We start from the raw sequence: 26,182 nt of genomic DNA, 5'->3' as shown, positions 1-26,182 counted from the left end.
CTTACATGCCTTTTCCTCTAAGTGGTCTTAAGTCTGGTCCTTCTGTTTTGGCTCTTTATGACTCTAGGGTCTTTTTAGGGCCTTTGTCTCTTTGTAATTCTAGGCAACCCTCAGAAGCCATTTACTCTCAGCCCATGAGTCTTCATTCTCTGTTCATCTTTGCTCATTCTGTTGCTATAGAACATTTTTCTCCCTCTACTTACTACTAATTTCCTCAGCTCAGCAATTGTTTTATTTTTTAAAACTAAACAAACTTTCTGTGTGTGTGGCCAGATAGTATAGCAGATAGGACACTTGGTTTGCATGCTGCTAACCAGGTTCAATCTCCAGCACTCCATTTGGTCCCCTGAGCACTACCAGGAGTGATCTCTGAGCACAGAACCAAGAGTAAGCACTGAGAGAAGTTGAGTGTGGACCAAAAATAAAGCCAAGAAAAGCCTTTTCCTCCAGTACTGTGACTAGTAGATACTCCTATAATTGTTATATTTTTCTTTCTAATTGCATGTGTGTGTTATGTGTATGTGTGAAAGTGTGTGTGTGTGTGTGTGTGTGTGTGTGTGTGTGTGTGTGTGTGTGTGTGTGTTGTGCTGAAGATTACATCCAGGACCTCACAGGGCAACACACAAGCTCTATCATTGGGCTTCCTCCCTCACCCTTATTGTTTAATCTAAGATCTATAAGGAATAAAATTTACTGTCTTACAATTTTCTCTTACAGTAGTATCTAATTCTACATCTTAGCCTCATCAAAACATCTTTTTAAAAATTTTCCAGAAAATCTTAGCTTGTTGTTTTTATTTATTTTCTTTGCACAGCCTCAAACTCTTGTTTCGTCACTTAAGCTGTCACTGGCTGAAATCATAACCTCTTCCTTGTTCAGCATGCTTTTGATCACAATCTAATTTGGAAATAACCCATTGTTCTGCCTTCTTCCCTCCTGTACCTGGGTCCTGAGCACTGGTGGGGAAATCCTAGAGCCAGAGTCTGGTGACTCAGCTTCCCTCGTGGAAGTTGGCTGTGTCTCGGCCAGGGTCTGCTTCATCCTTCAGGCATTGAAGGCTTGGCCCAGCCGCACCTCCTCACTCCATAACATAGCTTTGCTTTGTCCTTTACTGGGAATTTGGGCAACATCAGTGAAAGTGCCCCGTGTCCTTATTCCCACTTACTCACTGGCAGATTTATTCTTATCACTGACTCCTGTCCTCTTCAGGGACACATCTTCCCTCTACTACAGGACACTCACTCTGCAGTTTCTGGGCCCTGGAGTGATGACTTGAATGCTTCCTAAGAATTTGCCAAATATTTCCAGTTATGTGGAACAACTGAAATCCTTTTTTTTTTTTTAAATTCTTTATTAGTGAATCACTGTGAGGTACAATTACAGACTTTCAAACTTTCATGCTTGTGTTTCAGTCATACAATAGTCGAGAACCCATCCCTCCACCAGTGCCCATTCTCCACCACCAATGATCCCAGCATCCCTCCTACCACCCCCACCCTATCCCCTCCACCCCACCCCATCTCTGTGGCAGGGCATTCCCCTTTGCTCTCTCTCTCTCTCTCCTTTTGCGTGTTGTGGTTTGCAGTAGAGGTATTAAGTGGCCATCCTGTTTGGTCTATAGTCTACTTTCAGACCACATCTCCCATCTTGAGTGGACCCTCCTAGCACCCTTTACTTGGTGATCCCTTCTCTATCTGAGCTGCCTTTTCCCTTAGCATTTGAGGTTAGCTTCTAAGATGTGGAGTAATCCTCCTGGTAATTATCTCTACTATTCTTGGGTGTTATTCTGCCGTTTTGTTACTTCATATTCCACAAATGAGTGCAATTTTTCTATGTCTGTCCCTCTCTTTCTGACTCATTTCACTTAACATGATACTTTCCATGTTGATCCACCTATATGCAAATGTCATGACTTCATCTCTTCTAACAGCTGCATAGTGTTCCATTGTATAGATGTACTAAAGTTTCTTTAACCAGTCATCTGTTCTCGGGTTTTTTCCAGATTCTGGCTATTGTAAACAGTGCTGCAATGAACATACAAGTACAGATATCATTTCTACTGTACTTTTTGCATCTCCAGGATATATTCCCAGAAGTGGTATTGCTCGGTCAAAATGGGAGCTCAATTTCTAATTTTTTGAGAATCGTCCATACTGTCTTCCGAAAGGGTTGGACCAGTCAGCATTCCCACCAGCAGTGAAGGAGAGTCCCTTTCTCCCCGCATCCAGGCCAACACCAGTTGCTTTTGTTCTTTTGGATATGGGCCAGTCTCTGTGGTATGAGATGATATCTCATTGTTTTGAGCGGCATCTCCCTGATGATTAGTGATGAAGAGCATTTTTTTATGTGCCTTTTGGCCATTCAGATTTCTTCTTTGAGAAAGTTTCTGTTCATTTCATTGCCCCATTTTCTGATGGGGTTGGATGTTTTCTTTTTGTGGAGTTCAACCAGTGCCTTGTATACCCTTGATATTAACCCCTTATCAGAAGGGTATTGGGTGAATATCCTTTCCCATTCTGCAGATTGTCTTTGTATTCTGGTCACTGTATCTTTTGAGGGGCAGAAGCTTTTAAGTTTAAGATAGTCCCATTTGTTTATCTGTTTCCACTGGCCTGGTCAGTGGAGTGTCACCTTTAAAGATACCCTTAGCTTCAATGTCATGGAGGGTTTTGCCAACTTTGTCTTCAATGTACCTGATGGATTCTGGTCTGATGTTGAGGTCTTTAATCCATTTTGATCTGACTTTTGTGCATGGTGTTATGTAGAGGTCTGAGCCCCTTTTTTCGCATGTAGCTGTCCAGTTTTGCCAGCACCATTTGTTAAAGAGACTCTGTTGCTCCACTTCACATTTCTTGCTCCTTTATCAAAGATTAGATGATCATATATTTGAAGGTTTGTGTAAGGATATTCTACCCTGTTCCATTGGTCTGCAGCTCTGCCTTGGAACAACTGAAATTGTATGTGCTAAGTAGTAATAGGAATTTGCATGATGGCTTTGAAAACAGTTGTGACAATTTCTTCTTCTAAACCCAGCAATTCCTCTGCTAGACATTTCACTCAAATGACCGGAAAACCTCCACACATAAAAAGCCTCTGGCATGGTATTCGTAGAAGCTCTAGTCACTGCAGCAGAACTGGAGACTGCCCAGATGTCCACCAGTAGAATCATGAATAATTAAGCTCTGGAATATTCTTGTAATGGAATATTATTTGATGCTAAAAGAGAACGTTGTAGTGTACATAGCATAAAAGAATCTTAGAAACAGTCTGTTGGGTAAAATAGACCTTCCATGTAAGTCATGCTATATGATTCCATTGACACGAGATTCTGCAGTAAGCAAGAGCTAATCCATGGAAGAAAGGAAAAAAATCATTTTGCCTCTGGAAAGAGGAAAAACAAGCATGAACAAACTTTCTGGTGGAATAAAAATCTTTATTTCAGTGGGAGTTTTCTGATGCATGTGCATGAATTTGAATAAATTGCAAAAGTATGCTTAAACTCTGGGCAGGTCATCAAAAGTAAATTTTATGTCAGAAAATTTAAGCAAACATTGAACTGTTTGGTGTGGTGCTGACTGAGGTTCCCCAGGCATTGTCAGGTGCAGCCCTGAGCCCCCACGCTGCTGACGATTAGATTATCCCCCACGTGGCAGGACCTAGGCAGCGTCTCATACATGGACCCATGCACTAAACTGATGGTCTGGTCGGTCAGGAACCACCACTTGGATGTCCTGGATCTCCTGAGCACCACTTGGTAATAATAAATAAATTTTTAAAAAAATTTGGTGAGAATTAATTTAAAGATTTAGTTTAATTGATATGTATGTAAATATTAAGTATTTTAGTGAAAATAACTATTTCAAAATAAATTTTAAAATGTTTTGGTGAAAGTCTTCCCTCCACCCCTCCCTCACCGTACTTAGGTCCTAAAGTCAGAGCTAATAGTTCCCTCATCTGGAACTCCAGAGTGAACACGTAGTGGTCTTTCCTGCTACATACGTGGATGGATGGGACCCAATATTTTGGTATTAGCACCGGTAGCCTGGCCGTCAACTGGAAGTTTTTTCAGCTCCAAGACGGTGCTAGGGCAGGCAGAGGTGAAGCACAGCTGTGGAAAGGGAAAGCATCACCTGACTTCCTAACAGTTTTGTTCTGGAAGAGTGATTGAATGAATAAAAGGCATGTGATAAAATAAAACTTACCATTCTTTTGTACTAAATCAAAACCAAAAATAGGATCTTTGTCACCATGAAATCATGAGATGAGCTTACGGGGTAATAAAACAATAAAATCATATTGTTCTGATTTCCATACTCAGATCTTTTGCAGGCCATGCTAACCAAGTGATTATAAATTGACAGCTTATATAAATCACTACTGCTTTACTTTTTGAAGTTACTAACCAGAGGCAAACTAAGTGGACTTTGTTTCTGGCTATAGTGAATTACGTGAGTGCCCATGCTATGTGACCAAGCTTTTTCTAGTTTATAGTTTGCAGTTCTATTTTTCTAGGCTTTGCAGTAGCGAGTAATTGGACGAAAGAATCTCTGACATTCACAGTATCAGAAAGCTTGGGACCATTGTGGGGATAGAACAGGGACTAGAACACCAACAACCCATGACAGTGGCAGAGGAGGGGGGAGGAGGATGTTGAAAGGTGGCAAAGTGTTAAGCGTGAGGCCCTGTTAGTAATGTGTGTGTCAGAGAGACAGACTGGGGGCTGAGAGGGGAAATGGGGTCACTGGTGGAAGGATTAGTGCTAGAACATTGTATGCCTGAAGCCCAACCATGAATAACTTTCTGATTCACAGAAACTAAATTAGTGTGTGTGTGTGTGTGTGTGTGTGCGCGCGCGCCTGTGTTCATTTTCAGAGTTTTAAATTTTCTCTTGTTTCAAATTACAGATTCTAGGTGATACAATTTTACCTAAATGATGTTTGTGACTTGTTATAAATAACTGAAAATTAAAACAAATTATGTAAAAACTAAAGCATAAAAGATGTTGTCCCTGTATAGAAAACTTTTAACTCGGTTTCCATTTCTGTCTGCTTTGAATATTTTCTCCTCTGACTCTTGGAGGATGTAAATTACAAAAGTAATGGAAAGAAATGCAATGAAGAAATAATTTTTTCTATTCTTTTCCCACCAAACTCTCTCTTTGATATGGTCACTATTCACTGTGTCAGTATGGTATGACATATTCAAGGATCCCACAACAGTATTGAAAGGGGCATTAGAAGTAGTAAGTTTGGCGGGAGAGAGAGTACAGCAGGCAAGGCACTTGGCACTCTGACACTCAGGTGGTCCCTTGAGCCCACCAGTAGTGTTTTCTGAGCACAGAGCCAGGAGTAAGCCAGACGACTCTAAGTGTGGCCCAGCCACTCCCCCAGCCCCACCCTGTGCCCCCTCAGCCAAAGGAAAAAAAAAGACTTGCTCTTTATATGTGTGTTTTCCCTTGAGTATGTATTTTGCTTATTTTTCTCTGTTTCTTTGCTTGCTTATTTCCACCCTGGAAAAATCTGTGTTTTGTCTTGAACCCGCATTTCTCCCCATCTTTCCCCTCCTATCTTTCTAAATAAGTTTCAGTAAAAACCTTTTTGTTTCACCAAAAATAAATTCGAAAACTCCTTTTTCTTCCCCACCTGTTAAGCCTTTCAGTACATATTGAAAGCTGTACTTTCTGTGTCAGGCATTAATTAGACTTTGAGCTCGGTACTGAGTTAGCTAATCCCCGCACTAGCGAGCTGATAGTCTGTTAGAGAATGAAGCGAGGTGAGCAGACACTGCTCTGCTGGAATATGTAAAGGAAGTTCCTCTTCCAGCTTCAAGTGGAAAGGGATCAAAGGGAGCTTCCTTGGTGAAATAAAATCTGATCTGAATCAAGGAAAAGGCAGCATGTATAAAGGTTCCGGTAGGGCATTTGCCTTGCACGTGGCCAACCCGGCTTCCATCCCCAGCATCCCATGTGGTCCCCCCAGCACCACCAGGAGTAATTCCTGAGCGCAGAGCCAGGAGTAACCCCTGAGCATTGCTGGGTGTGACCCAAAATAAAAAAATAAAAAAGGTTCCAGTCTAAGGGTCATTGACATCAAAATCCCCCAGTCCCCTGGACCTTTACAACTTTTTTCCAAATAGCCCCTCCTTGCATAGAGAATCATCTCTTATTTTCTGGGCTGTTCATTGCATTCAATACATTTTGCTCTAGTTATTCTTACAGTCTAGCACATTTAATTGAATCTGTGCTCACTTTCGAGGATGAATCAGTTATTACTGTATATCACATACAGCCACCGCATAATGCTTAAAGCACAGATTAGCCAGTTGGTGGTTAATTTCTTGCACAAATATATCTGCTGACATACTTTGAGTTTCCTCTCTGTTCTGATCCTACAGTCTTGCTTTCTCAAGCTCTTTCTAAAATCTTTCAAATCATCAGGTGCTTCCATAGTTCTTTACTGTTCTGTCAACTATCTCTAGCTGTTTAAAGAACTCCTAATCTGAAATTTTCACTAAACTGGTTTGCAGAAATTGGTGTCACCTTGGTATTAGGATTAAATGTTTAAAAAATACTGGTTTGGGAGTTTTGAAGCTGACTTTATGCTAGCAAGGTGCCAAGTACTTCCCTAACACCTCCTCCCTCCAAATAAATTTTGTACTATGGGAAGGGAGGCAGTGCAGAGAGTAATGCTGAGGCTATAGAAGGTTTTGGTAGTGTTGCCAATAGAATGGCCTTAAAAGTCATAAAACAGTTATTAGTGATTAATTCTTTACTATGGGCACAGCAGGTAGGGCATTTGCCTTGTACATGGCCAACCCGGGTTCAATTCCTTCGTCCCTCTTGGAGAAACCGGCAAGCTACTGAGAGTATCCTGCCCGCATGGCAGAGCCTGGCAAGCTACCCATGGCGTATTCAGTATGCCAAAAAACAGTAACAAGTCTCACAATGGAGACGTTACTGGTGCCCACTGGAGCAAATCGATGAACAACGGGACGACAGTGCTGCAGTGCTGTGTATGTGAGAGGGCATGGGTATCTTGTGTCACTTGTCACTTGTCATCCCATTGCTCTTCGATTGCTCGAGCGGGCACCAGTAACATCTTCATTTGTCCCTGCCGCGTGCTAGTGCAGCCCAATGGTATCTGCTCGCTCCAGTGACACGAAGAGCCTCAAACCAGTCGTTCAGGATCTTGACGAAGAAGTCTGAGGATCTGGTAGGTGGGCGGCCACTCAGTCTTTTTTTTTTTTTGCCTTTTTTTTTTAAGGGTCACACCCAGCGATGTTCAGGGTTTACTCCTGGTTCTGCACTCAGGAATTACTGCTGGTGGTGCTTGGGGGACCATATGGGATGCCAGGAATCGAACCTGAGTCAGCCACGTGCAAGGCAAATGCCCTCCCGGCTGTGCTATCATTCCGGCCCCACACAGTCTTTTGATATCCCATGGAATCCAGTCAGTAACAGCTCTAGTCCAGCGGTCATCTCTGAATCACATTACATGTCTGGCCCATCTGATTTTCAACACCTTGGCAAATGAGATTTTCCCTGATTCTTGATCATTGACAGAGATCAGAACATGGATTCCTTCTCTCACTTGAGTGAAATGTGATACTCCAAGCATAGCTCTTTTGATTCCTCTTTGGGATACCCGAATAGCGTTCTCATCCTGTTTTCGTAGGGCCCAGGTCTCTAAAGACGTATGTTAGTGCAGGAAGAATGGTGGAATCGAAAAGATGTGCCTGGAACTGGAAGTCTTTTGTCCTCTTAACTTCTTTGATGCTCTTGAAGGCATTCCACGCTGCTCTCTTCCTCCTGTGCAGTTCTGGCACCAAGTCGTTCCTCATGTTGAGTTTTCGACCCAGGTATACGTAGCTGCTGCATTTGCAGATGTTCATTCCATTGAGAGCAAATGGAACATCAGGGACTACTTCGTTTTTCATGAACATTGTCTTGGTGAGATTCAGCTGCAGTCTGACCTTTCCACACTTGTGGTCGAAGTCGGCCAGCATTTGTGCCGCTTGGCTAATGTTTGGTGTTATTAGAACGACTCATCAGCAGAGCAGAGGTGGTGTAGTTGCCGACCATCTGTCTTCACTCCATTCCTTCCCATTCCAGTCATTGCATGATGTTCTCGACGGTGGCACTGAAGAGTTTTGGTGAAATAGTATCGCCCTGCCAAACCCCTCTCTTTATGTCAACAATCACTTCCTTGTAGAATGTGGAGATCCTGGTGGTGAATCCGTAATACAGCTCAAGGAGGATCTTGATGTAAAGAGTTTGAACGCCCTGTTTGGCTAGACCTTCGATACCGCTTCAGTCTCAACAGAATCAGGCCTTCTTTAAGTCGATGAACATTAGACAGAGTGGCATCTTGAACTCTCGTGAAATCTCAATGAATTTGGTCACCTTGTGGATATGGTCGATCGTGCTGAATCCTTTTCGGAACCCGGCTGCTCACATGGTTGTCCTTTGTATAGTGTTCTGCCTATTCTATTCAGGATGAATCGAGTGAACAACTTGTAGACGATGGACAACAGGCAGATAGGGCGATAGTTGCCTGTGTCGTAGATGTCTCCCTTGTACAACAGAACGGTCCTGCTGGTTTTCCTTTGGGACGGAACCTTGTATTCGGACAGGTAGTGTATGAAGAGCCGAGCCAGTGTATTGACGAGTACTGGCGGCAGATTCTTTACCAGCAAAATGGCGTGTCAGATTTCAGAAGGGAAGACATTGGGAATGTCATATCCATCCTGCAGAATTTGGTATGTGGATGGGTGGACATGGCTGTCAAAGAGATCTGAGTAGAAGTTGTGAATAATCCTCTCCATTGCCCTTCTGGAAGATGTGATAGATTCATCAGGATGACGGAAAGCAGTCATCTTGGTCCTGTAGTTGGCGAAGGGCAGGCGAGCATTGCAAATACTTTTCTCAGCTTCTGCCACATTGGCCAACACTGCCGCTCTTCGCTCTTTGAGGTCTTCCTTTATCGCTTTTCTGCAGAGCTTTTCGAGCTCGGACGTTAGCTTGTGGTTTCCTGAGGCTCGTGCCAAACCACATTGGCGAATGAGTTCAAGAGTTTCCGAAGACAGGTGTCTGTGGCTTTCCCACTCTTGGCATTCCTCATGTAGTCATGCAGGTGCTGAACCAGTTGATCGTATTCCTTGTTGATGTTGTCAATGATGGCATCTTCCCACATAATAGTGCCAAATAGCTCCCAGTTGGTTGTCATTCTGGGGGTTCTCTTCTTAAACTTAAACTTTATAGTCCTTTCTCCCTGCTCTGTAAAGTAGAATTTTGCATGAAGGATACAGTGGTTCAATTCCGTTTAAAATTTTGGGACAACAGTGACATCAGTCAGGCAAAACCTTCGATTGGATATGATGTGGTCAATTTCATTGTGAAACTGTCCACTGGGAGACTCTCATGTCCAATGTTTAGATTCGACCTCCTGTAACTGTGAGTTACCATGGATGGTCTTGGTTGACTTGATGAACTTAGACAGTCTCTCACCCTATTCGTTCCATTCTCGGCAATGGGTCCCAATGTGGAGTTCTTCGGGCAGCCTTCTTGGTCCTATCTTGGGATTAAAATCACCAACAATTGTTGGAATATAGCTCTAAATATGTTAGGCCTGACTTTGGTTCGTCCTTGCTCCCCTTGCCCAAGGAGCTTAGGTTTATCAGTCACACCCATCAAAGTGCTCCCGAGTCACTCCCATTCCTTTGTTTATCTGTAACCAATTCTACCAGTTTATCTGCTCTTCCCTTAATCAAACTCTGTTAATTGGTAAGGTCAGAACTTCCTAGGACACTGAATATTATAACATTGCCTTTCTCTCCTCTTTATGCCTTTTGAATAATTTACTTTTAAAGCTATGTCTTTTTTGTATAGACACAAGAAGACAATATTATGTTTTTATAACTTAAGACTTAATTGGCCTCGATATTCCTTCCTGGACATCTGCTTTCTCCACTTAAGCCTCAGTTGCCCTCAGTTCCTAGCACCCCAAAGTAGGGTCCCCGACGTGGGACGGGAAGGATCCAGGGCAAGCGGTGAGTTATGTGCTACCCTGGCATCGAGATGGGCCTGGCCAAAGTGCCTAATTCTTAACTATAAGTTAAGAGCTTGATCATAGACAAATGCTGTCATGATCCAATAGTAATTATGAGACTGGGACCCTGCTAGGGATAGGAAAGACTGATCTGGCCTGAGCACTGTAGTCTGAGATTGAGATGGCCCCAGGAGAGCAATTCTATAAGCTTTAATGCATCTCTTATTGTGTCCATACAAAATAATTAATATTATGAATTCTTATATGTTTGCTGGCTGAGGAGAAGAGAAACACATTCATGGGACTCTGCCCTTGGGTGGATCCTCCTGCTGAAAGAGAATTAAGTCCTAGGAGAAGCATCCCCTGAGGGAAAAGAACCTTACCCTATTGCTGACCACACCTATGGGTATGTCCCACCCCCCTCATGCTGGGAGATTTAACTAGGCTGTAAGAGTGGGTTGGGGGAGAGATCCATCGGGGCAGATCCACGGAGCCAGATCCACGGGGCCAGATCCGCCAGAGCCAGATCCACGGCGCCAGATCCACCGGGGCCAGATCCACAGGGCCAGATCCACGGGGGCCAGATCCACAGATTGAGAGAGAGACCGAGAGCCGGGAGAGAGGCAGAGAGAGAGAGAGAGAATGAAGTAGGATGGGGGAGAAAGAAGCAGGAGGAGAATCAGAGGAGAATGGAGATGGACATGAAATAAACCAATCGAGCAACCAGTTTGGACTTCTTCCTTCCTTCACCTGCGCGCCCTTTCTTTTTATTTTTGTGTTTTACACAACTGGCGTCCCTGGGTGGGCACGAACCACCAACCTTTCGGTTGCTCGATTGGTTTATTTCATGTCCATCTCCATTCTCCTCTGATTCTCCTCCTGCTTCTTTCTCCCCCATCCTACTTCATTCTCTCTCTCTCTCTCTGCCTCTCTCCCGGCTCTCGGTCTCTCTCTCAATCTGTGGATCTGGCCCCCGTGGATCTGGCCCTGTGGATCTGGCCCCGGTGGATCTGGCGCCGTGGATCTGGCTCTGGCGGATCTGGCCCCGTGGATCTGGCTCCGTGGATCTGCCCCGATGGATCTCTCCCCCAACCCACTCTTACAGCCTAGTTAAATCTCCCAGCATGAGGGGGGTGGGACATACCCATAGGTGTGGTCAGCAATAGGGTAAGGTTCTTTTCCCTCAGGGGATGCTTCTCCTAGGACTTAATTCTCTTTCAGCAGGAGGATCCACCCAAGGGCAGAGTCCCATGAATGTGTTTCTCTTCTCCTCAGCCAGCAAACATATAAGAATTCATAATATTAATTATTTTGTATGGACACAATAAGAGATGCATTAAAGCTTATAGAATTGCTCTCCTGGGGCCATCTCAATCTCAGACTACAGTGCTCAGGCCAGATCAGTCTTTCCTATCCCTAGCAGGGTCCCAGTCTCATAATTACTATTGGATCATGACAGCATTTGTCTATGATCAAGCTCTTAACTTATAGTTAAGAATTAGGCACTTTGGCCAGGCCCATCTCGATGCCAGGGTAGCACATAACTCACCGCTTGCCCTGGATCCTTCCCGTCCCACGTCGGGGACCCTACTTTGGGGTGCTAGGAACTGAGGGCAACTGAGGCTTAAGTGGAGAAAGCAGATGTCCAGGAAGGAATATCGAGGCCAATTAAGTCTTAAGTTATAAAAACATAATATTGTCTTCTTGTGTCTATACAAAAAAGACATAGCTTTAAAAGTAAATTATTCAAAAGGCATAAAGAGGAGAGAAAGGCAATGTTATAATATTCAGTGTCCTAGGAAGTTCTGACCTTACCAATTAACAGAGTTTGATTAAGGGAAGAGCAGATAAACTGGTAGAATTGGTTACAGATAAACAAAGGAATGGGAGTGACTCGGGAGCACTTTGATGGGTGTGACTGATAAACCTAAGCTCCTTGGGCAAGGGGAGCAAGGACGAACCAAAGTCAGGCCTAACATATTTAGAGCTATATTCCAACAAACAATGATCTTGTAGCAGGTGTGGTCTTCTTTATAGAACTTCTCCAGCTCCATGTAGAACTTCTCAGTTTCTTCATCATATTTGGATGTTGGTGCGTATACAACGAAGATAGAAACTGCCGTCAGTGAGCCACATCTGTTCAAGCATAATTATCCGATTCGGGTTGTTAGGCATTCAAATGCCAAACATGGCCAAGTTCATGTTGACAAGGACACCAACTCCACCGACACCTCTATTTTCACATGTTCCAAAGAACAGTTCTTCTCCAGTGTCGAAAATGGCGTGATGTGTTTGGTGCCTTCTCGTTTCGGTCAGACCAGTGATGTCGTACTTGGTCTTCTGCGCTTGCACCATCAGGTCTTCGATGGAAGCTTCCGATGCCAGCATACTTGCGTTCAAAGTACAGACAGTCATTTTAGTCCTTTTTCATTTTGGCAGCCTCTCCTTGCTCATCCTTCTTAACGCTGCCCTAGTGGAGGCTCTTTCAGTGTCAGGGGAATGAGGCCCGTTGTTGTTACTGTTTTTGGCATATCAAATATGCCACAGGTAGCTTGCCTGGCTCTGCCGTGTGGGCGGGATACTCCCGGTAGCTTGCCAGGCTCTCCAAGAGGGATGAAGGCTATTTGAACCCCATCAAATATGGTTGGTATATGGTTCTCTCTACCTTGTAAAACTCTGTGCTGTTGGGTTTTGTTTGTTTAGTTTGGGGGGTTACACTCTCAGGGATTACTTTTGGCTTTGTAGTCAGGAATAAATTCCTGGTGGTGCTTTGGGGACCATCTGGGATGCCGGGGATTGAATCCAGTTGCCTGGGTGCAAGGCGAGTACCCTCCCTGCTGTGCTATCATTCTAGCCTCTGCTATACTGTACCTTTATGATTTTCAAGGACTATGGAAATTATTAAAATCAATATAAGTATCTAATACACTAGGAAGTTGAAAAACATGCTATCCATGAGATTTAAATAGAAGGTCAGTTGGGAGGAGAATCTGTTTGAAATTATAACAGTATAGAAGCTAAAATAGAATTTTCATGGAGATTGTTCAGTTCTGTATTTCTGTTCCTTTTGCTAAGTGTGAGATTGTTTTAGGAGCCTGAAAAATATGAAGGAGTTGGAAGAATATGGTGGGCTAGCAAAGAGATTAACAAAGTGACATGAGTGACAACTGTTTGTCATATACACAGTTACACATATGCTGGCTTCCTAGAAGCATTAACTCCTGCAAATTAAGTAGGGATAGCAACAATACCGTAATTACTTTATACAACTGTTGTGTAAGTTTTCTGCAAACATGAGCTAGTTATGACTATTTAGCTACAATAGGTGAACAGTAATTTGGAAGCCCTAGCTACTGCCTAGTCTCGTCAGTCTTGTTTGCTCTCAAGAATTCTTTGTATTTGGACCAACAAATTTTGCTGACTAGTTTTTCTAGAAAATTGCATATATGTAAAGCGAAATAAGCAAAGATCATTCCACATTTTCAGAGCACTTTCGACTTGGATTGACCAAGAAAGAGATGTTTATCAACAGGCTGCAGAGATAGTATACCAGGGAAAGCGCCTGCCTTGCACTTAGCTATTAGGTTCAACCCTAGGCATCCCATATGGTCCTCTGAGCATAGAGCCAAGAATGACCACTGATCGAGAGAGAGAGAGAGAGAGAGAGAGAGAGAGAGAGAGAGAGAGAGAGAGAGACTGAGACAGAGAGATGTTTGCCAAGTGGCAGCTGAAAAGTAAATGCTCCAAATATAAGCAAAAAAAAAAATTATTTTCAGTCTTATTTGAAAGAAAAGTTTCTGTGATTCAGAAATATTCAGCAGCGTCCCAATCCCAGTCACTTCACCAGAGTGTAGTGACCTTGACCACAGCACTCGGTAAGAGGACACATTGCAAACAGCACGTACTATACTGGGAAGCCTGTGAGCAAGCCACGGAACCAGAAACTTCAGGAAGCAGAGCTCATTACCCCCTCCCCGAGTCATTACTCTAGTTTGCATCTTTTTTTGTTTCTGTGTTCAGAATCCACTAAAGTAACTACATAACACCCTGATGAACTCTGGCCTGCACTTTGAAAGACAGTGCTTACTCTGAGATTACTCTGTCACCAATTTGACTTAAAAGTTTCTGTTTTGTATCCATTTTCAAAATCATTTTCACCTCAGGCTACTGACTTAAGTTCTTTATCTCTTCTGTTAATTCAGGTATCAACATGGTTTTTTACCACCTTTTCTGTCTCAGGACTGAAGGATAAAATCCATCACGTGGACAGCCTGCACCAGCTCTTCTCTGCTATATCACCAGAACAGATCGACTTTCCTCCTTTTGTCCTCGAATATGACGCCAGGGTAAGGAATGCGTCACAGTGGAGAGCTATGAGCATAGTGTCCTTTCATTCCAAGATAATACTTACGCATTTAGTGTGTTTTAGTGAACTGCAGAGTACCAGTCAGCATTCTTTCCTAACAGTAACTTAGAAAAAGACTTTGTCCACAGAGAAGGCTTTTCCCTCCAATAAAATTTTCAGTGAGAGTTTTTCTTTTTTATGTAGATTTGATACCACTCTTGACTGTATTACTGCCCTTTTTTTTTTTTTATCACATCCAGTATTGCTCAGGGTAACTCCTGACTCTGCACCACTCCAGATCACTCCTGGCAGTGTTCACGGTCGTATGGGATGTCAGGGATCATCAGATTGGCCTCATTCAAGGCATGTGCCCTCCCGACTATACTATATAGCTCCAGACCTATGTTACTAATTTTCTAACTTGGAAAGTACCCCCGTCTATTATCTTAACATCGATAAGATAATATGGCCTTTCATTTACATAAACACAACCACAAGAATCTCTTGATGCACATTTTTGTTTTAATTGCAAATCCGGTAGCCTGTCTATTCTTTGACCTGTTAGAAGTTTTATTTTGTCTAACAGGACTTTATATGTTTGGAATATCAGCTGGTAGCATTTCTTTATTAGTATCAATTAATACTAATATTAGTATTAGCATTAGTATAATCTTAATAGATTAATATATGCTAAACACAAGTAGAAGACTTCTTGAATTTTATTAAAGCTCTATATCTTTATTAACAGTATTACTTTAGTAATTTCAAAATAATGAGATATGTGGTAATTTTAGCAATTTTAAAGTAATGAGGTGCTTGGTTGAAAAATCATCTCCTTATTAAAGTTTGTTCATTCTGTACCTGTATGCATTAGTAAGGGAATATATTTGAAAATTACATTGTTTAGAATAACTTATTTTTCTCTGTTGTACAAAATGTATTCAGTAAGATAAGTATATAATATATTTTTTTCCTCTAGCATTTCTTTAACTTTAATTTGTTCCCACTAATGTGAAGATCAGAGTATTTATTTATTGTGGGATGGGGAGAATTGGCCACACCTTGCTGTGCTCAGAGATGACATATGTGATGACAGGAACTGAACCCAGGTCAGCTGCATGCAGGGCAAGGACCTTACCTGATATTCTATCTTTCTAGGCTAAGACCCAAGTACTTAATGTGTTTTAATGGCTAATTTCTTGTTTCCTATTCCAGAGAAAATTTAAAATTAGAGCAGCTGGATCATAACTACAAAGATATTTTAATATGGGGGGTGGAGGGGGATGGAGGGCTGATGATACTGCTGAAGTAGCATTTGTGCCTAGAGTAGGCAAGGTGGGGTTTCCAGCATTGCCCACAAATGGCTATGGTCAGTATTTGGAGGAGGAGAAAGAATGTCAGCATGTATTTACTGCAGATTTCTGGAGTAGAAAATGGCCTGATTGTTTTTCTTTTGAACTCTACATCACACTTACTACTTTCAAAAGACGGATAGCAGGGGACATGAAAGGCACTAAAGAAAGATTTTTTGATAGAAAATCTTTGGAATAACAATTCAAAGCTAGTGTCTGGATTTATAATTTAACTTTTCAAGTAGGGATATACATATTAGGATGTAACAGTTAGAAAACTTAAAGGACTCTGCTCACTCCTGGCTCTGTGCTCAGGGGTCACTCCTTGTGGGCTCAGGGGACCCTGTGGGGTTCAGGGATCAAACCTCCTTGTGCAAGACAAGTGCTGTACTATGGTTCTGGCCCCCAAAGTAGTGTTTTTAAAGCAATTTTATTTTTAATATGCTCAAGGAACTATGAAGTTGACTTTCATGAAATACCAAAATCATACTCAAGCTTGAATTTTTTTTAAATTTTTTTGTGTGTTTCTCTTAGGGTTTTTTAATATATCTAATGCAGATCTAATTAATAATATGATTAATAAAAATCAAATTAGAAGATCTTTCTTCTAACACTTGAATCAACAAATAATTTCTCTGCACCTTTTACTACAGCATGCTAAAGTTGAGATAATAAACCACTTGTATACACATACAAAGGGCAGAGTAAAATAGGGCCAAATAAAAGAGTATCCGGAGGTGCATTAGAAGACCAGGCAGAGAGCAGATGTCTAGATTCTGGAGCTTTGCAAGAGCTTTGTGAAAGTGTCCTGCAAGGAGAACCCTTTATTATTTGTATTCCTGTTGACTAGAAAGATGAGTAAGGAAACAATGTAGAGAATAGCTGGAGAAAAGTAAGGCTTTAGAGATAAGAAAGAGGCTATTAGTGAAGATAAAGGAGAAATGAGACTAGAACTCGGCCATTGGTGGTGATAAAGACAAGAATGTCTTGGAGACGTTTAGATACGGGCATTTTAGGAAATGAAATGCGCTGAGTAGCACTTACTGATGGAGTAAGAAAAATCCTATGGTGACAGTTTCTGTCCTGGGAGTCTAGATCAATTCTGTTGTTGCCTCTCCAGAGAGGGGATTTGGAGGGACATACTGGGACCTTAGAGAAGAAGGGTCGGGGGTGTGACACAGTAGGAACATGGAAGCGGATACTGTCTTGTAAGGAAAGATATTTCTCTGCAAGGAAGAATTTAATGTTTGGAGGAAAGAAATTGAGCCTAGAATTGAGTCCATTTTACTGCTCAGTTGTACCTTGCACAGTACGGGCTCTTTATTTGGTAAAGGAATGAAGTGGCGTTGGATGATAGCAGGTGTCAGAGTCATCTGTTTCTTGGGGACATATGTACTTAAAATAGTGAAGGAACTTTTACAAAGCCAAAGGTAATTTTTATATATCTAGATTTCAGGAAAGGAGCTAGTCAGCATTCATTATAAACAAATTAATCAAAGAAGAAAGTAAATTGATGTTGTAAAAATTCTTCAAATTTCTACAGTGTTTCCAGAAAGACAAAATATTTCAGTGTTTGGCATTCTCTTGTATAGTGTGAGATTAATATAAGGTTTCTATTTCATAGCCTTAAGAATTGGATTTGCCTTCTTAGTTTATCACAGGGCTGGAGAGATAGCACAGCAGTAGGGGTGTTCGCCTTTCATGCGACCGACCCGTGTTCGATTCCTCCACCCCTCTCGGAGAGCCCAGCAAGCTACCGAGAGTATCTCACCCGCACGGCAGAGCCTGGCAAGCTACCCATGGCGTATTTGTTATGCCAAAAACAGTAACAATAAGTCTCACAGTGAGAGACGTTACTGGTGCCTGCTCGAACAACTCAATGAGCAACGGGATGATAGTGACAGTTTATCACAATTTAATGTAGTTGTAATGAAACCATAGAAAAAGATGGAGTAGAGAGGAGTAGAGAAATCTTGAAGGTGGATACAAGTGATTTCTTTTCAGAGGAACATCAAAACAGATTCATCTCTTTAGGCATGTTTTAAGTATTATAACTTCCATGCATACTGAGGATGCAGGATTAGGCCATAAAACAGATCCTGGTATGAAATTCAAAACCAAATGGGGGGGGTCATTGTTTTTTGTATAATAATAGTTTAGGAAGCTATAATAGTGTTCAAGTTTATAGTATTGGTATATAAAATTATGACACCTCCAATCACTACTACCAAAATACCTGCAACTCTCCGCCAGCTCTCCCTGCCTTTCTTCCAGGCTGTTCTTTTCCTCTCCCTTCACCCAGTTTGGTGATTGATTAACCAGCACTCCAGTGTCGAGGATTTGTCATTGTTTGGTACTATTGATTCTCTTACTCTGACTATCTTCCACAGATGAGTGAGATCCCTCCCACCCCCAATTCACTTCACTTAACATGATATCTTCCATTTCTACACACATTGCAGCAAATTGTGTGGTTTCATCTTTTCTTACAGCTGCGTAGTACTCTATTGTATGTATATATGCCACAATTTTTAAAAAACGAAAGTTTATTAAAATTCTGTATTTCGCAATGCTGTTAGTGGTTTCTCATGCACATAATTCCAACACCATACCCATCACCAGTATACCCCCTCCCTCTCCCAAAGACCTACACCCCTCCTTTGCCACCCTCACCACCAGTTTGATTGTGTAGATCAGTTCTTCCATCACGTTGCCTTTGGCCTTTTGTTGCTGCCTTGTTGTGTATCTTGTCCCACATATGAGAGAGATCATTCTGTATCTGTCCCTTTCCTTATGTCTGACTTCATTCAGGATGATACCCTCTAGTTCCATCCGTATTGATACAAATGGCATGATTTTGTTCTGCATAGTATTCCATTGCATATATATATTATACACACACATATATAATATATGCACATACCAATTCTTGATCCATTCATCTGTATTGCATATGGATTGTTTTCATGTCCTGGCTATTTTACCAAGTGCTGTAGTGAACATTAATGTGCATGTATCCATCCTTTAAAATTAATGTTCTTGTGTTTTGGGGGGAATATGGCAAAACGTAGAATCTCTGGGTCTTATTCTTAGACTTTTAAGAAATCTCCATACTTCTTTCCATAGAGATTGAACCAGGTGAATTCCCATCAGCAGTGATGAGAGTACCTTTCTCTTCACATCCCCACCAACACTGGTTATTTTCAGCCTTCTTGTACTGTTCTCGCTGGGATGAGATGATACTTCACTGTTACTTTGATTGACATCAAACACTTTTTCATATGCCCACCAGCTCCCTGTACAAATGTCTTCTTTGAGGAATTATCTCTTCCTTTACTCCACTTTCGCATGAGATGATTGGATATTTTTTGCTTTGAGCTATGAGAATGTGTTAGCCTCCTACCTGATGTATTGTGTGTAAATAATTTTTTTCAAGTTTCCTGAAATTCTTTTAGACTTTCTTTCACTCTCTAGTGAGATGCGAAGTAAGTTTTTCTGCTCACCTTTTCCTTTTCCTGCTTGTGCTCCTCTGGGGTCAGCTGCTTCTCTGGAGCATCTGCTCTGGACTCACACAGACTCCCATGGCATTCAGTCTCCTGCTGGGTTCAGGACATGATAGATCAATACTCAGTGGCTGTCAGGAAGTAGGATTTCCCTATTTGGTAGGCTATTTAGGAATAGTATTTGACAATAATATTTAATAGTAGTAAATAGTATTTAGTAATCGTAGTAATAAATAGTAAATACTAACTAGTATTTAGTAATACTATTGCCACTAGCCACTAATTTTTAGAGAAAAATTGGAGGCGGGGGCTGGGGGCAAAGCGATAGTACAGCAGGTAGGGCATTTGTCTTGCATGAAGCTGACCCTGGGTTTGATTCCTGGCATCCCATATGGTTCCCCGAGCACCACCAGGAGTAATTCCTGAGTGCAGAGCCAGGAGTAACCCTGAGCATCACCAGCAGTGACCCAAAAAGCCAAAAAAAATTGGGGGGGGGGCATTCGCCATTAATAAGTTTTAATGCTTCATCGCTATAATTAAATTTACCATCAAGAAATACTGCTTCCATCTTACCTTCCATACTCTGTGCCTAACAAGTGTCTATTGATGGTATACATTTTCTATGACTTACTGGAAAACAAGGATTTATCAAAGAAATGTCTTAGAGATAAGAAATGAATCTTAAGTCTCATAAATCTAATTTCAAGCCCTTCTACCATAAGATTAGCTGCCTTGATTTTTTTAAGAACATTTCCCCTTACACTGATTTGTTGCTATCTATATTTGACATTAAAATTTTGGCTTTTAATTCTCCATCTTGTTCTTAAATAAAAACCCCTGAGAACTGTAATTGTTTTGAGCCTTGCCACTCAGACATGCCATGGAGAAGGCTCGTTTCTGCCAAAACACTTAAAGTTATTAAATTCCTGTGACAATATGCTTTTTGTTTCATAACTCTGTGTTAAGATTTGTACATAGTAAAGACAGTGCAGTCTGATCAAGAAAACCCAGGATCTGGGTATGAGATCTGCACAGATGCAGGTCCAAATTCAGCCTCTCGGTACTGGCTTTGTAACTTAGGTGAGTGATAAAGCCTGTGTGCTGGTTTTCCCTTTCTGTAAAATTAGGATGTTCCCTGCTCCATGGCATTATGTGAGGGGGAAATGCTGATATAGTGTCTACTATTTTGAATCTTTAATAAGTAGTGATGTTATTTTTAGAATGTTACTCTGATTACTTCTGCTTACTTTTTACTGCCTTATAACTTCACTGGGTCTGAGGGCTCACATAGGGCCAGGCAGAGTCTTGACTATAAATCCCTATTTTGCACATGCCCAGTAAAGTTGGTCTTATAACTGACTGTTCTTGTCTCTTTTTTTGCACAGGAAAATGGGCCTTACTATACATCTTATCCCCCATCGCCAGATTTGTGACCTGCCATTTCCCAGTGCTGTTGATTTCCAAGGACGTGACGTTCTTCATGAGTCACTATCAAGTGAAGTGACACTCATTTTTGCTGTCCAGACCCAGGGAGCCCTTTTGTCCCCATCTCTCTGGTATTTTTTTATATTGACTGTATATTTTCTGGCACATGAGCAGTCTGAATATGGTAGGCCATACTGAAACGCACACTTATTTTAAATTTGTATATTTGTATCAGATGAAAAAAAAGAAGCATTCATTTTTAAGAGAGTTGTTAATAGAAGCTGGGGAACAACCCTTTCAGTATCATCACAAGACACTGGATTCTCCATTCGACAAGTCACCGCTGTTGATATCATCTCTGTGACACTGCACGTTTCCTTTATGTACTCGAGTATTTCTAAAAAGTGTGTGTGTGTGTGTGTGTGTGTGTGTGTGTGTGTGTGTGTGTGTGTGTACACTTGCTCACTGGTTGTATTATTTGCTTCAGATCCTAGCTTTATATTTTAAATAGCAAATTTGGTTATGACAAATGAGAATAATCTATTTTTTTTGTTTGTTTTTGTTTTAATTTTCTTTTGGGGTCATACCCTGCAGTGCTCAGGGCTTACTCCTGGCTTTGCACTCGGGGATCACTCTCAGTGGTTCTTAGAGGATCATATGTGGTGCTGGAGGATGAACTCGGGTTGGCCACATGTAACTACCCACTGTACTATCACTTTGGCCCCAATAAACAAGAATCATCTGGGACCAGGGATATGGCAATGTATCTGATTGAAAACATTAAAGCCATTTGCAAGATATAGGACTTAGAATTTTATTACGCCAGTTAAGACCTAAGGATGAAAGTGTTGTTTTTGTTTGTTTTGCTTTCTTTTTAAATATTTAATTGTCTTCCTAACATCGTGGGCTAGTTGATCTCTTTGTCCTTGTTCAGAAGAAGTGCACATACCAGTACTCTTTTTTAAAAAATTTATTATTTTTTAAATGGAATCACGGTGAGATACACATAGACAAGTACCCTGAAAGCCATCTTCCAAGATTCTGTGAGGAAGCGTCACCAGAGTTAGGGCATCTTACAGAAGCTACGATTGTTTCCTTTTGACATTTAGGGCTGTTTTCCTCTACAGACATTTTGTGGTAGTGTCTCTTGAGTTGCGTCCATGTAGATGGACGAAGGGTTTCACTGTAAACCATATTTCAGGCCATTTTTAGCATCTGGACTCCGTCTCAGCCCCACCTTGTGTAGGATTGAGACCTGGAATTGCCCTGCCCACCTTGCCGAGGTATTGGAAGGACAACATTAAGAAGGGGTGCTAGATGTGTTTGCTTGGATCATCGTGGATGGCGGGGTGCCTTCAGTGTCGTTCTCGATGATGATAAATAAGCCCGAGGGAGGTGCCACCAGGCATTTCTAGTGTCCGTGGCACTGCCAGACAGTTTCCTCTTCTCAGGAGAGGAGCTGCTGGAGCACAGCCCGCCCAGGACTCCTCTGTCCCACTGTCTTCTGGGCTGCTCACCCCCTGCTACACTGTAACAAGAGGCAGCTGTTAGCCATTTTAAACATTTCTAAATGAATTAGTCAAGCCATTATCATTTCCATCTGAGTGTCTTCATATTCCCTTTGATTCCTACACCCACCCCCAGTCTCCCTCACCCCATCCATTGGCAGTCCAGGGAAGGAAAAGTAGAAATCTATAATCATATGTGCCTAGAATTGTGCTTCCAAAGGTCCCATTCCCTTCTCAGATCCTTCAAGAAGGGCCAGGAAACAGCTTTTCATTGATGATAGAGAAATCCCCCAGTTTTAGCCACAGTCTTGGTTTCCCCATATAAATAAGAAGGGGAAGTACATTTTTATTTTAATTAATTAGTTAATTAATTAATTATTTTTTTCTTTTTGGATCAGTCCCGGCGATGCATAGGGGTTACTCCTGGCTCTGCACTCAGGAATTACTCCTGGCGGTGCTCGGGACCATATGGGATGCTGGGAATCAAACCCAGGTTGGCCGCGTGCAAGGCAAAATCCTCCTCACTGTGCTATTGCTTCAGCCCTGGAAGCACATTTTTAAATAAGCACTCATGCCTTTTGCATGTATTATTAAACACCTTTGTTTTGTGTTAGAAGTCAAAGACGTAAGGAAATATATAAAGAGCAAATGATTATGTTACATACACATACATGCACATATCTATTTATTTCTTAAGGACTCCCTGTTATATTCCCAAGGTTGTTGGGTTTTGGACAACCAGATATTAAATACCTCTCTAATCGTGTTTCTTTAACCCCTTGAGTCTTTTTTGTTTGGTTGTTTTTTTAAATATTTATTACCTGTAAACTATACCACATTTTTCTTTCTTTCTTTCTTCTTTTTACCCCCCTTAAACCTTGAGCCTTAAAAATCAAAAAAATTCACTCTTCTTTTCCAGTCATTTGTTAGATTATTGAGGTCACTTTTCATTGGGGTATTGTGCCAGGGTTTTTGTTGTTGTTCAGTCTAGACTTGGCTAAGTCAAGGCCTGAATAATTTTCTCTGTAATAACAAAGGTTTAAAACGAGTTTGCTGTGTAAGTTCACAAAATAAATAAGTGAGTGGCGCGGCATGGTCTTCCTTGCCCACCACATGCATTGTTCAGTGACCATGTGTATCCTGCAGCCACAGCCAGCACACGCATGGAGGAGGAAACAGGGCCACAGGCTGGTTGGTGGCCAGTTGCTGTTTGTTCCCTTCTCTCCATGCCTGTTCCCGTCTCACTAAGCCTTAGCCCCATTCCCGTCTCCTCCCGTCCCCCGTGCTCATCTCTCCACCTTTCCTTAGTGTCTTAAGGCACACAGCCTTAGTCTAGCCCTCCACCTCCATGCACTGGGGGTAGCAACTGCACCTAGTCAGGTGGCACAGTCGCCATTCGAAAGCCCTTCCTTGGGAGGAGGCTCTTGAAAGATGAGACGAAGATCTGCAGCCAGGAGAAGTACAGCCTTGCAGCTCAGGGGCAAAATACCACCTAGGGAGTGTGTTTCTCCTTTCCCTAGTCCAGCAACCATTTAAACATCTTAATGCTACTTCTTAATAATATTAGTCATTTTGTATGGACACAGTAAGAGATGCATTAAGTTTGTAGGGTGGCTCTCCTGGGGACATCTCGCTATAGATCCCAGACTACAGTGCTCAGGCCAGATTAATTTTTCCTAACCCTAGCAGGGTCCTAATCCAGTTGTTACTCTTTGGATCATGACAGAATTTGTCCATGACCATGCTCTTAACTAGCAGTTAAGTATTGTGGCGCTTGGCTACTACAGCGCATTAACTCCCAAAGCTATCTGTTTCAATACCAAGGGAGCTCCCAAGGCTCACAGCTTGCCCTGGGTCCATCCAGTCCCTCATCGGGACTCTGTTTTGGGGATGTTAGGAACTAAGGGCCACTGAGGCTTAAGTCAAGAAAACAGATGCCCATGAGTGAATATTATTCAGAGTCAGTTAACTCAGGTTTCAAAAGCATAGCATTGACTGTCTTCCTGTGTCTATACAAAAGCACATGGCTCTGAAGTAAACTGTGCAGAAGTACATAAGGGAAGGAGAAAAGCAACATTTCACTTACAAATACAAAATCAGATGTCTAAGGAATTTGACTTACAAGCCACAGGTACTACTTAGGGGAAATGAGTGATTAACAGGGAGAGAATGCTTCGGGAGCACTGTGAGTGGTGTAACCCAATAAACTTAAGCTCCCTGCAGCTGGGGAGAAACAAGAAACCAATGTTACCATACAGTTTGCCATTTGAAAGAGAGTATATTTATGTGAGAAATTTCTTAAAGGCAATAATTTTGAAAGCATGTCTCCTTGCTTGTATTTATACCATGTTTAGTACTCCTGGCAGGATTCCACATCTGCTGATTTTCTAATTCAATGGGTATCCTTGAATATAAATCTAGTATGACTCTGTCTGCATATTAACCATATTCCATAAGTACATGGCTAAAGATGAGGGCTACTTTTCTTAGGAAAACTAAATTTAGTGTGGAACCAAGTACATGCTTTTAGTGTTACTTAACATACTAAAGTGTTATGTATGCAGTTGTTTGAATATGTTATATCCTAGAAGGAGATCTTGGAATTCAAACTATTAAGCAGTATTTGGTTTAAGTCTGCCTATGTTGATTAGCTGGATGACATGTGTAGTAAAGGGGTAGCTGGGTGAGGGTGACCACAGCATGTGATATGCAGAGCACCACCAAGTCCTTGATTTAATTAAACTTTGGTCATGCCTAATACTCGTTAATAGACCAAGAAATGATTTACAAAGTTTTAATCCATTAATTAATGCATGCAAGTAAGCACATTTCTTGTTTAGCATATATACGAAGTCTTAATTCATCAAGAACCAAGTTACTTCTTGGGGGCGGGGGGACAACATCTGGCGGGTTTCAAGGGTTACTCCTGACTCCGCACTCCGGAATCACTCTCAGCAGTGTTCAGGGGGCTAACGGGATTTCCGGGATGCAACCCATGCTGGCCGTGTGGAAGGCATTTTGCCCACTGTACTCTCTCTCTGGCCCTACATCCAAGTTTCTTGATAACGAAAGTCACCTCTTGGAAAAGCTCATTCTTTAGAAAGGTTTAGTTCCCAATCACTTATATTCTAGAGATACTCTGTGGTTTCATTGGCCGGAATTATATCCATGTCCAGAAGCTAGAGAGTAAGCAACAGTATTACTGGAGTGTTTTTGGTTGGAAAAAAAAAATGGAGGTTTTTATTAAATATCTGAAGTCCAGGAAGATTGAAATATCTCCCATTTCTGTAAAAGGGTTCACACAATCATTCTAGTAGAAAAATGTGACTTACCTTTTCTTGGTTATTTTTTATTTGTTTATATATTATTGAATGAATTCAGTAATAGTTGAATGTAATTTAAGAAGTTAAAATTACCTTGTGCATCCCAAATACATTTCCTGTGTATGTATGTGGAGTTAAAATGGCTTAGCATATGAACTGAAATTATTAGAATTTGAAGTTCTGGAAAGAGAAGAATTGTATGGTTTTAGAAACAGTGGTTTCATTGCACTGAGGATTAAAAGACTGTAAGTGAGCACGGAAGCCTCTAAAACTGAAATTGGCCAATTCCAGGTTGTAGTTCTTTTATAGTCCACAGGCACCAGAGATATTTCCCATAGCACTAAGTATGTTTCAGTGGTATATGATTGACTTTGGTTCACAACTGTTCAGGACATGGAGGGCAAAAGAAGGTTCTAGCTATAATCTAAATTTACATAAATTCAGCAGTTAATGGGGATTGGATAGCAGGCTTACCCATATATATATTTGCATACATACCTACATTATGATACACACATGTGTACACAACAGGTAATCTGCTTAGCTTTATGCTTTTCAAATGTGTTTTCTGTAGCCTACATATAGGAAATAGAGAGCAATAAATGATTCAAGCCTTGTTTCTATTAAAATGGCCCCCAAATTGCCCTTAAGCGGATGACTTCAAGGCCATTGGGCAGAGA

General features: G+C 41.6%; 1 protein-coding gene across 4 annotated transcripts in view; it reads left to right on the top strand.

The window, feature by feature from the left end:
* The window catches only part of GDAP2 (ganglioside induced differentiation associated protein 2), a 179,616-nt gene that overhangs the window by 54,119 nt on the left and 99,315 nt on the right, over window positions 1-26,182 (top strand). For 2 of the 4 annotated variants that reach the window (XM_055129915.1, XM_055129916.1), the window contains exons 13-14: window positions 14,249-14,392; window positions 20,632-21,469. In XM_055129915.1, coding sequence (XP_054985890.1) covers window positions 14,249-14,392; window positions 20,632-20,679 — 192 coding nt within the window. In that variant the 3' untranslated portion in view covers window positions 20,680-21,469. Of the gene's footprint in view, window positions 1-14,248; window positions 14,393-20,631; window positions 21,470-26,182 lie in introns of those variants that run through there. The other 2 variants (XR_008629100.1, XM_055129917.1) reach the window with 2 other exon arrangements.

Source organism: Sorex araneus, chromosome 3 (genome assembly GCF_027595985.1).
Source record: "Sorex araneus isolate mSorAra2 chromosome 3, mSorAra2.pri, whole genome shotgun sequence".
Lineage (NCBI taxonomy): Eukaryota > Metazoa > Chordata > Mammalia > Eulipotyphla > Soricidae > Sorex > Sorex araneus.
The sequence above is the reverse complement of the archived record's forward strand: the minus strand, read 5'-3'. Positions and strand labels throughout refer to the sequence as shown.